Consider the following 12,684-nt stretch of genomic DNA (forward strand, 5'->3'; position numbering starts at 1 on the left):
GAATGACACAATTGACCAAATTACAGTGGTCCTAATTGACCTTCTGTACAATTTACTGTTTCATTATTTATTTATATATAGTGGGTTGGTTTGGGTTTTTAATAATATAAGGGGGGATTGAGTGGGGGTTTGGGGAGGTTTGGGTTGGGTGCAGGATTTCAGGGGGTTTCCCCTGCATATATATCCTAATTGACCTTTCAAATTCAGTCAATTGTGCAGAAGGTCAATTGTCATTCGTACAATTGTGTTTCGGTCAATTCGTATACAACCCTCGAAGACCCTACTCCTCAAATAACATTTCACTAATCGTGCAACTCAACCCTACTTTTCCCCCTCCGGAGTTTCCCCTATCTCCGTCCCCGCTCCTTTGCTACCCGCGCACTCTCGGTTCGTCCTCTGTGTACAACACGTTGTTGCTTCCAGGCTATGCTATTACTTTATAAATCACACATGCATAGCTCTCAACCATTTGTGTTGCAAAGGCGGGTGAAATCACCCGATTTTGTTTTTGGCGGGTGAGACGCCCATTGAAATGAATGGGAGTGCTGGAGGCTTGGCGGGTGAGTCAGCCTTTTACAAGGCGGGTGACACCCGCCAAAAGCGTGTGGGTTGAGAGCTATGCACATGTGTACACACATAGTTTAGGTTTTTAGCTTCCTCGTGATTTTTGAACCCCAGCATTCAGATGGCTCCTTTGCATTACTGCAGCTTTGCTTCGGAAACAACTTCTTATCCGCCAGTTGGGCTATCATAACGGTTGATTGAAACGTTAAAACATCGGTTTGGAAATTGCTAGAAAACGCGCCTTTTCTGCTGTAAAATGCAGCCTCTGGCTGGCTGTTGCAGAAGTAATTCCTGTGAAGGTTTGGACATGTCCGTGGCAGAAAGGTGGCAGATGAAAACCTTTGTACAATTCGTTATTGGAATATAAATGGTGTTATCTCCGTCAACAACATTCTGTATAGTTTTACACACGGAATTACCACTGAGGAAGGTAGGTGACTCAGAAAGGCGGGTGGGGCTGGGAAGTGTCTATTATGTGGGGGTTGACTGACTTTCTCCCAGCCCCATCTGGTCAGCCTGTGGATGTCTCTGCCCCCACAAGGCCTCTGGGACCACAGCCTCTCTCAGGAGCCTGTCAAGTTACTGCCACAGCTCAACCACCCTGCCAAAGCAACGGGCTTCACAGGATGCGTGTATGCGTGCGTATTACGACTGGCTCTGACGCAGCGCTGGAATTCTCTCTGTTTCTATGAGACAGCTGCCAGTCCACCTCTGGACCTGTGAGCTGGCCTCTTGCAAACACTGCGTGAGAGTCACATGTGGCAGATGAAAGTTGTGGAGTCGGAGGGAGCGGGCTGTTACGGGAGCCGGCCCGTCAGGCGTCAGTCCCACCCCACCCCACCTTCCTCCTTCCTGCAGCTGTCATCCGATGCCTGCCTGCTTTTGAATGGACCGCTCACAGGACCAGATGTGGGACTGCCTCGGCATGCGAGGGGACTAGCTAAAAATAATCCCCACAAAACTGAGCTTGAGTGTGCTTGGCGTGGGTCTAGTACAGTCCGGTGCAGTGCAGCACCGCGGGGACTTCATGCAGAGTTGGGGTGTCGCACGCCCCCCTCCTGGAACACTCGGCGGAGGCAAGGCCTGAGGCACTCTCCTTCTGGATCCATCTTTGACAGGCAGCCCTTGAAGCATGGCCCGTCATGCCCACGGGGGGACTGTGCCCTGCCTGCTGGTGGCCGCACTGAGCACCCTCGCCTTGCTCTCCGACGTGGGCTCTGCCAAAACTCTGAGGAAGCGCGCGCTCCATCCCAAACTGACGGAGAAATACGAGGTATGCGTTCACGCACTCCACAGAAATATACCGCGAAATGCTGTTTCCGGTCCATTTACTGCCCACGGCGCCGAGGGGCCATTCCCAAGTGTCTTAACCTTGCTGTTTGTGTTTTTCTTGTATTTGTGTGATTAGCAAGGTGCGCGCTAGAAGAGCTGACCCAAGCCTGCATGGCTACGAGTCACCCAGTCAGGCATTTCGGCTTAATTGAGGAGAAAAGGACCTGATACAGATACAGTGCAAGTCTAGGCTGCAGAACAATGCAACCAGGAGTGCATTCATCCATTCATACATTCATTTATTTAGTCCATTTCGGAACTTGCAGGTCCTTTACTATGCAAAGCTGCATTTTATTTATATTTCTTTAATGTAGGATAGTGCACTGTCAGAAATACTCTACACAGGGCATATTAGAGACGCTACACCCGCAATGCACCTTGGTTGTTACACAACCGAAGTGGGTTGGATTTGACCTCAGTAAATTGGGTCATCTATGCATTCATTCAAGTTCAAAGCCTAGAGATAGTTTACCTGTAAAGTTGGGCTAAATAAATAAACAAGCACAACCATTCGTGTGTTCGTTTCTTTGCCTATCCATCCATCCGCCCACCAGTGACGTTCATCCCCTCAACTCAAGTGAGCATGGACGTAATTTTAGGGGGGGACAGGGGTGTTTGTCCCCCACAACTTTCGTGGCACACCATTTTGTCCCCATTCATTTGGCTGGGGCACCTTTTCTTCAGATGTCATGCCCCCCCCAACATTTTTAGCAAAGTTACTCCACTGGCAGTGAGCCCAGAAAAGATGCTTTTGAAATGACCAAAGTTTATAGTAGGTCTGAGGGGCGTCAAACTCCGAGTCACCCTGGCACAAAAAGGAGGCTCAGAGGTGTTATGCCGGCTTTAAAGGCACTTTTTGCAGCCCAGGGTATTTATCTGGCTTTTGCAGGCAGAGCTGGGATGCAAACAAGGTACTGTTTCCACATTGAATTCCCGCTCAGCCTGTAAAAAGAAATCCAATAGGGGTTCACTTTCAATTCCTCGTTAATTGAGTGTTATTTTTGCAGTTAGGTGCAAACAGGTTACCACCCCTCCCCCCTGACTACCACCCACCCACACACCTGCGTAATTTTCATCAATTTCACATCAGAGCGCAAAAGAGAGGCGTAACGTGGAGGCATAATCGCCTTTACTCCCCCCTTTTGCATTCTTCAGTGCAAATGGAGGGCAACATTTTGAAAACAATGTAAATTGCACGCAGAGACCACCAACGTTGGCACTTGCCTGCTGTATGCAAATTTCTACTTTTGCAAGGCCGAGCACAAAAGTAAAGACTAAAACAAGGCAACACCGCCTTTACTTTTATACTCCGCTTGGCAAACATGTAAACAACGCCTGCAAATTACGCTCGGCAGACGGCATATACTAATGCATTCCTATGGAATCTGCCTGCGCCATGTGGGTGCTAATTTGATGCTGATTCCATAGCAATCCATTTGTGTCATGCCTGCATGAAAACCTCATGCAGGTGTAATGCGAGTTACCCACACACGACGAAGGAGGAAAGCACAGTGCCCCTCCTCCACCTTGTGCCAGCAGGAAAATGGGTTGGAGCATAACATTAAGGCATAAAAGAAGCATTGCACCTTCTTTCATTTTTTTTCTTTATTTATTTGTTGTTTGCGCCCAAGACCCACAGGCATCAGGCGCTATATCACATACCCAAGAATGCATGGTCACAAATCATGGATGAGGTGTTCACGGAAGGTACAAAAGATTCATGTGAATTTGTTGAAGAGAATGGGTTTGATTTGTGTGCAGAAGATCTGGTAGGAGGGCTCATCTTTGATAAAGGGGCGGGGGCGTTCCACAGTCTGGGCGTGACAAGGACAAAACTTGCTTTCAGTCTTTCAAGTAACACTCAGTCCCTTTCTAAAATGACTCTGAGTAAACGCTGCCTGCCATGTACGTATAACAGGCAGCATGTGCAATGGATTCCCCTGGAATCTGCCTGTTTTTTTGCTGACTTAAAAACAGGCAGATTTCACAGGCATCCACAGGATTGACAACATCATGAACATGTCATGCTGGCGAAACTGCTGTTGCATTTGTATAGCAGAAAATTACGATCCGTGCCGCCTCACTGCCATGGAATGGAATGAAAATATGGTGTGGAGTAAAATTCATGCGTAACATGTTTACCAGTACATTTTATGCAGGGAGTTTACTCTATGCATCACGGAAATTAGCCCGAAACTTTTATGCCAGCATGACTTTTTCAACCTGGCATAAATCCCATGCATACTATGGAATCCAGCTAGTTTAGCATTTTCTATAAGCAGACGGAATCCTTTGGAAACCATTGTAAATGCTTTCCAATAGCATGGTTTACAATGGCATTTGCACTGTTTGCACGAGAAAGCGCAAAACATGTTGCATGGACGTGATTCTGCTGGGATTAACACTTCTTTTGCACTTTGTAGTGCAAATGTCTAAAATTGTACGTAGGGGAAGAAAGTGCACGAAAGTACCCACATAGCTGGTCAACTCTGTGCAATTGAGGTTTTTTAGAAAATGAGCCCTGATGTGAGGAAGGGGCACGGAGAGGAGTTTACATCTCTGCTCTACTTTGCTCCTCCTTCTCATGTGATTTTCATGCATGCGTAACACAAATAGATTCCTGTGGAATCCGCCTCTATTTAGCCTAATTGTGTATGGTAGCCATATTCCACATCTAGCCTCACTGGGTAAGGTAGCAATATTCTGCATTTGGCCTAAACGTGTAAGGTAGCCATATTCTACATCTAGCCTCACTGGGTAAGGTAGCAATATTCTGCATTTAACCATTGCAAGGACTAGCCGTGCACCACACTTGGATAGAATTGTCAAGACTAGCCACGCATCAAATTTAGATAGACTTGTGAATATTAGCCACGCGTCACACTTAGATTTGCGAAGTTTAGCCATGCATCACAATTAGATACATGTGTGAAGATTATACACGCGTCACATTTAGACAGAATTGTGAAGATTAACCATGCGTATCACTAGATAGCATTGTGTAGATTAGCCACCGAGAAGAAATTAGAGAGTAGTCAATGTACTGACCACCCCGCTCCGGCGACCCTCCAACCACCACCCAAATACTGCACTCGCCCACTGGGCTAGCCAAATTATACACAAACACACACCCAATTTAAGTAAGACTTGCATATAACAAACAATCCCTGACACTGGATCTTACCCATACGGATACAACAAGCCAGTGCAAAAAACCCACAACCTTAAATACCAGCCAATCTACACATAAAACACACAGTCACCCCCCAACATAACATTCACATAGAAAACTACCCATGCGTTGGGCCTTATCCATATGGTTACAACAAGCCAGAGCATGCAAACAACCATCTGCAAGCCAACACACAGAAACGCCAGTTTCTCCTGTTTCTGGACCTATCCTATCACTCTTTCCACACTAACCAACCTTGTCCTCTTTCTTGCAAAGCCAAGTGAGCACTTGAAGATTGCCCCTCAGTGGTAGCGGTGCGCGGTATAAAGCAACATAACATAACAAAAAGCTGCAGAAGAGCATTCTGTAGGAATCGATTAGTAAAAACTGTCTGAAAAGCATAATTTGCGGGCAAACGTTTACTTTTCTGCAAGACCGAGAGTAAAACTGAAGAGTAAAGGTAATATTACCTGGAGTTACTCTTCTCTTTTCCATTAAGCCTTACAAAAGTTGAGCATTACGTAAAGGTGACTCAACAGAACCTAAGTGCTAACTTTGATGGCACGATGCATACAATTTGCATCTCCTTGTGTGGACACACAAATGGGCTGGAGCAGGAAATGAAGGCATAAATGCACTACACCTTGCTTTTACACCCCATTTCACTCTCAACCCGTTAAAAAATGGTCCTATGTCATTTCATCGACATCAGTTTTTTCAACGGGTGTTTTTACGAAAAATATTTTGGCGAAAAAATGAATCAAAATGCTTGTATTTTTATTTTTGGGGGGAGTTCCCAGCCAAGCACCTCCTCGTTTCCCGACTTTTTACTATTCCCGACCCCCCAAACCTTTATATGCCCTTTCCCACCCCCCACCCCTATATATTTTGATTGGGTTTTTCGGCTAAAACACTTCATAAAAACACCTATCGAAAATACTACTGTCGATGAAAGGACGTTATACCTAGAAAATAAGCCATATGGAGCTTATTTTCTCAAAATTGTAAAATTGCCCAGAGGGGAGCACTTATGTTTGCACTTATGTGCAATCCAGAGACGTTTTTATGGGAGGGCAAAAGGAAGTGAGATTCCATTGTGCATCAGACTTAAATAGCACACGCCAGGATATTTCATGTAATGCTGCTTAGGCTCTAAACCTATTGCCTGTCTGTTTTGACAAGTACATTCTGCCTTGATCAATTCATAATGTAATGCTTTCTGTGTTCACTGTGGTATACATAGTGTGTGTGTTCCTTAATGCACAACTCCTGTAGCATTCTTTCCTTCCTGTGGGAATTATGCTGATCCTGTGCAATAGACAAAGCCGAAATGCATATTGATAAATTGAGTGCCACCATGGTTCAGAAGTTAGCTCATTGTGTTCCATTCTCAGTGCAGAGATATGTGTTCATATGCAAGATTAGAATAGCACATTCCAGCAAGGCTGGCTGAGTCTTTCCCATGTCTGAGGTTTATAAACCTGCCTCCATATGTACTTGGTTTTGCAGCATGACAGGTGCTGTTATCAGCAATATGACTGCAACAGATAGGGGTTGTTATAAGAGCTAATATGTCATCCGTATAGTGACGGCTTAGAAATTGGTTTGTTCAGATGGGACGTTGTAAAACCTAGGCAATTAACTCCAACGAGGAGATACAACTGTTAGTCCAAGGGATGAATACGTATCCAAATTCAAGACTGTGGAACCAAAGGGTTCATGCTTGTATCCTGGCTTTGCCAGCAGATGATACAGTGATTCTGGTCAAATCATCTAATATCTCATACATTACTGTGAGGTTTGCCTTCTCGCATGCTGGTGGCATCGTTTGGCCCATTACTTGCTCTTTCTTATTATGTAGGCCATTTGAGTGAAAGGGGTGGTAGACAAAAGAGAGTGGACCAGATGATGTTGGCCTCAGGCAAGCATATTTTCATGTCTGCTCGTTGGACACAAAAAACTGTTCGCTTTTTTGTAAAAGTCAAAGGTTTTTTTGCACGTTTATAAATGACAATTTTACAAACCAGTGTTTTGGAAGTATTTATAGCTTCAAAATACAAAAGGCAAACCCAGATGAAATCTTTTAAATCACATCGATTGGTATGCTGGTACTTATATACTTCCCTTGATAATGGAGAGAATGAAGCTAGAATCAATCCCATTTTTCTTGCGTAACACCCGTCTATAATATTTTGTTTTTAAAAATTGTCACGTGGCAATAAGCCCTGAGGCAGCGGGCCAATACCGTCCCAGATAATGCCCCCGAGGGGCCGTAGTTACAGGCCCGAGCGCAGCGAGGGCCTTAACAAGGACCCGGGGGAATTACCGTGGGCGGTATTGGCCCGCTGTCGAGGGGCTTATAGCCATTAGTACCCCGGGCCATTAGACCGGGGTACTAATAGCATTTTTTTCTGCTCTGAAACGCTGCCGCATTTGGAAACAGAAAAAAAAAGTCAAATAAAATGGCTGCCAAGAAAGGGAAAACGTAGTTCCCAGCGCGTTCGCTCCCGAGAAAAGAAGAAAAAAGGAGGTAAGTGGGGTTGGGAGGACAGGGAGGGGATAGCTTGTAGGGGAGGAAGGTGGAGAAAAAAAATAATTTACCTGAGTCCCCGGTGGGGGACGAAGGCAGCCTTCAGCCATGGGGATGCTCGGAGCGGGGATTGCCCCATTTCGAGCCTCCTCATTGGCTAAGGGGCCACCACGCCCCCCACCGGGAACAAAAGGCACGTATGTGCGTGCAAGGGATTCCCAGCCTGGTGATTCCCTGGCGAGGGCCAATCAGAATGTTTGTTGCATTCTGTTTGACCCTCGCCGGGTACTAATGTTTGGTAATGTGATTTGTGTACTTTCCAAGTCAGTTTTATAAAATGAGATTATTTTAGTTCATGGTAAGAACTGTAAAAGAAAGTGTTCAAATGCAGAAATTGCAAAGTTTGCACAAATACCAGCTTCACCCCTTAACCGATGTGAGATCCTGGGCATCTCATTTAATCTTATATTGTGCAACCTCAAAATTGCCATTCTCTAAATCTTTCGAATTTTTGTCCGCCCTTCAGAGTGATTTCGTTCTCAGGGTGTGATCTTCAAAGAAGCCTCAGTTGTGGTTTCATTTGCTATAGTGTTGTTTCCACTATAGTAGTGAACGTTGATATATTGGGATCTATGTGATCACTGCGACCTCCATAATGGCGATGGCCGAAAATGCGGACTTTTTAAAAACATGTTTTTATTTAACCCCCTTTACACCACATAGATATGCTGGGGGATACCCCTGTACCCCTCACCCCATATAACTATAATATCACATACTCCCCACATATATATATGGTGTAAGAGCAGTGTTAAAAAAAAAAAAAGTCTGACATTTCGGCTGTCGCAATGATGAGGGCAACATTTTGGGCCATTACCATATATTGCACACCACCGACCCTTGTTCCTTTGATCTCTAATGGCAACACTATTTGAAAACCATGGTCCACTTCTAATCTCAGTCTGTCTGGATACAGACACCTTCCTGGTAGCTTCTAAACTGCATCCACTATCCATGCGATGGTTATGTGCAACTTTCTCCTTCCTTCCAATTGTTCTCCTCTATTCATACTTTTGCATTCTGTGAGGCAGCTAATAAAAGTTCTTGGTCTATTCTGGGTTACAGGTGCCTTTTACACATGGTCCTGCATTAATACTACAGGCTGCATACCTTCCTGGATGCTATTGATAAAAAGTCCCCTGTGTCTATACCAGAGCAAAAGTAACCTCTTCGTAGACTGCGAATGTTGGCCTTCAAATGCTACTTGCTTATCATTCTGCTTAGAGCAAGAATGAAGCAGGTAAGGGGACTTAAAGGGAGTAAATATGCTTATGTTGAATGCTGCAAGGCAGCATATCAACCTATAGGTTGTGATCATCGTGACGAAGGGGGGAGGGATTGCGACCAGATATTCTTGATCACTTAATTCCTTTGGTTTGGTGGAGGGGGCCCCAAAAGTGCTTGAGATGGAACTGCTGCAAACAGGTCCCATCTGGGCAATTTTCCTCATTTGCACTGTAGAGTGCAAATCAGAAGTGTAAAGAGACCGCAGGAGCCTCTATACACCTCTCTGTTTGCACTCCGCAGTAGAAATAGTGTAAATGCCACCTGCCATGCACACATTGGCAGGTAGCATTTGCAAAGTTTTCATACGGAACCACCCGCTCATTGCTTGTGCAAAAAGTAGCCGTATTTCATAGGAAATCATTGGTTTTACACCAGCATGAAAATGTCATGCTGGCCTAAAACTAATTTGTTTTTGAAGGCAGAGGGCAAACAGAAGGCGGAAACAGACATCCTGCTCGATCCCTGCCCTACGCCTTCAAAAATAATGAAAATCCCCCTAGGGCGTGAATGGAGTTGTCAGGCCAGGCTTAAAACGCCTGTCTTTAGCACTTCCATCACACTCCAGTGGATTCCAATATGAGTTCCTAAGTGTCTTATTGGAATATTTATGTGCCTCGTCCCCCATATTATGTTCCACGTAGAGCAGCCACCAGAATTGGAACAAAACCACTTCATTTTCGCCTGAGTGGAGAACTAAATTAGTAAACACACCTCTTTACGCTGTCATTGTGCTCTGCATCTCATTTTAGTGCCTTTCCAAGATGTAGCGTGGTAGCAAAGAGGAGTCTGCGACCCCACTTTACTTTCCCCTTCTGTCTGGAAGAGGACATACCTTTGCTCCTGCATAAGATGTTCATGCAGGCATAAAACAAATGAATTCCTATGAATCCGCCACGCATTTACACCTGGTGAGTAGCAGGCGGATTTCATTGGAATCCATTATAAAAAGCTGCCGGCAAAGCGTAATTTGCAGATAGAATTTTATTTCTCTCAAGGCGGAGAGTAAAAGTGCAAAGTATAGGCAATTTTGCATTGATTTACTCTTTACAGATACAGGGCACCAACAACATGTATGTGTAAGCGTTGGTGGTTCCCAGCATGCATGTAGCATGTAACATAAATGAAACCCTTTTTTAAGTATACCGGTAGGGTAGCTCAGTGAGTTAGGCACTGTCTGCAGAGGTCAGTGTTCAACCAGCGGTTACAAATAGGTTCTGACTTTGGAGCTCATTTTGAGCTGGGAGTACCTGAAACGAAATGCATAAAAGCCTGGCGTAAGGCTTTGACGAGTTTAGTTTCCGGTACTACTAGGGGCTGAATGTGCCTTATGTTTCCGCAGCCTCCCTGCCTCGCCACAATACAAATACTCCAGCATTTGCGCTGTCATGCATTTTCATGCTGATACAAATTCTGGGGATCCTTATGGAGTCCGCCAGCTTTTTGCACTAGCAAAAAAAGTGGACTCCATTGGGATCAATCAATTTCAAATGCCGCCTGAAATGCGTACATGGCAGAGTGCAAAAGGGGAGGGCAAATGTTTGCGTACAGGCTTGTAGGGTGCCCTTTGCCCTTCACTTTTGCAGTACACCGTGCAAATGGCAAACATTTTGGGGACCCGTTTACGTTGAAGTGTAAACATAATGGGTTCCCGCTGCCAAATTACGGGGATCTCAAAAATGATCCCCTCTGTCTTTCATCCTTCTTAGATCAGTGTATTAAGAACTAATACATTGGAAATGAATAACTATTGTTACTGCAGCGCTTAGAAGGTGGGAGAATTCCATACATTAAGTTCTATATACAATTGTGATCTGAAGTCTTCCTTGGCAGAAAAGACGAAGAATTGTATGGGCTGAACTGAAGACCTTTGACACAGCAGCTTGATGCACGCTGGTGCGCACTGTAAAGAGGTGGCACTGTGGTGCAGGGCTCCATCTTTCACCTCACATTGTCTGAAATGGAGATGGAATATAAGGGAGAGAATTGCATTTTTTAGGGAGATTTTTAAAGAGGTGTTACCTGAAACTAGGGTAAAATTGTCTGTAAGGAAAAGAGATACTTCAAGAAATGTTGCAGTCACCCACAGCCTTGCCATCCCCATTGGCTTCTTTGCACCAACCATGGTTGTTTTCTGCTATTGCAAGTGCCCTGACCAAAGCCAAGGTCACAGACCTCTGGGACCAACTTTCCCTTTTTAAAGCATTCATTCAATGATATCATAAATGTTTATTTCATTGTATATCCATAGTGCCTGATTTACAAAAGCGTTTTTCAATGGGAAAGTACCTTTGAAAAACACTTTCTAAATCAGGCCCTACGTGTTCCAAAATCTGGGTCATTCATACTTGTATTTCTTTTTGCTCTTGCTCTACTCTTTAACGTTTGTCATCTTTTCCCATTTTTCCAAGCTCATTGTAATGGTCAGTATCTGTTCACGCCTATGGATTAAAAACTGCCATCTTTTATTCATGGCTCTGATATTTTTCTTTAACAATCTATTCTTGGAAGACACTCACATGAGGACATACATGTTTTTTCTGTGTGTTTGATAGTTTAAGCCCTGCACTTGACACAATAAGCTCACTGGCCCTTTGGTGTATATTTGGTTTTTAAGAACGCTTATGAGTCCGAGTGCCTGTTGCAGAGATCTGTGAGTAACCGGTAACCAATGAGAATATTGCCACAAAAATAAAGATGGAATAATCACTGGCGAATATTCAACAAAATACTATAATATCTAAAAATGATTGTTACAATGAGACAGCCAGGCGGCTTGAACTCCCGGTTCTGTATACAACCAATCTCCATAGGTTCTGGTTTGTTCTTCCTTGGGCAAAATCGGGCGATATGTCCCCACTCCCCAAAATCATAACACTGGGGTTGCCTGCTGGTGATGGGCCATGTCGAACCTCTGGGATCTACCTTGGTTGGCTTTAAATCTCCCAAATTCGACGATATGCCTCCTCATCCACCCCCATCCTTTCTAGGATGGTTCTTTTTATGTCCGCGTAACTTGTGTCTCCGTTAGGGTTTGCCGCCTGGTAAGCCCCTTGCATTGAGCCTGTTAGCAGAGGAGCTGTGAAGTGCCCCCATTTTTCCACCGACCACTGAGAGTTTCTAGCCACCCGTTCGAAATTCGTAAAGAAATAACATGGATCCTCGCCGGCCTGGAATTTCTGTAAAATGTTGGAAGGGGCTGGCGTCAGGCCTCTATGAGCGACCACAGCTTCTGTCACTTTCTTCAGGGCATCCTGGGAGGCATTTTGCAACTGTAGGGCTTGTTGTATGGCTTGTCGATCCGCCTGGGCTTGATGTCCCTGCACCTGCACCAGTTGCTGAAGCTGTTGCTGTCCTTCGGCTAAGGCCTTGATGATACTCTCCATACCGTGTTTCAGGATCCCACCGCTGCCACCAAATTTGTGACAATGAGACAGCCAGGCGGCTTGATGGAAATTAAAAATGGGTCTTTATCAGACTATTTCAAAAAAGGATAAAAAGAAAAATAAGCTTTAATCAAAATTTGCTGTAATGTCCTTTCTCTGTGCTTAGGCTTCTTCTCTGGTCCTTGCAGGGAATGTGGTAAGGACTTCTGGCAAGACTTCTCCTCCTAGTCCTCATACGCCCACCAGCCTTCAGCAGCTCCTGATGTCCTGTCTGGTTCGATCTGCAACAAAACCAAGAATGAACACACTCTTGCCTTCCAGCGTTGTCTTTATATAGGTGGAGTTTAACAGGCCAA

At 44.8% G+C, this 12,684-nt stretch overlaps 1 protein-coding gene across 2 annotated transcripts in view; it reads left to right on the plus strand.

Annotated features, from left to right (window-relative positions):
• Positions 1 to 1,445: 1,445 nt before the first annotated feature.
• WFDC1 (WAP four-disulfide core domain 1) overlaps positions 1,446 to 12,684 on the plus strand; it is a 795,354-nt gene continuing 784,115 nt past the window's right edge. Inside the window, exon 1 of one of the 2 annotated variants that reach the window (XM_069636224.1) lies at positions 1,446 to 1,837. In XM_069636224.1, the coding sequence (XP_069492325.1) occupies positions 1,697 to 1,837 (141 nt within the window). In that variant the 5' untranslated portion in view covers positions 1,446 to 1,696. The remainder of the gene's footprint in view (positions 1,838 to 12,684) is intronic. The other variant, XM_069636227.1, reaches the window with a different exon arrangement.

Source organism: Ambystoma mexicanum, chromosome 1q (assembly GCF_040938575.1).
Source record: "Ambystoma mexicanum isolate Mex_15411 chromosome 1q, UKY_AmexF1_1, whole genome shotgun sequence".
Lineage (NCBI taxonomy): Eukaryota > Metazoa > Chordata > Amphibia > Caudata > Ambystomatidae > Ambystoma > Ambystoma mexicanum.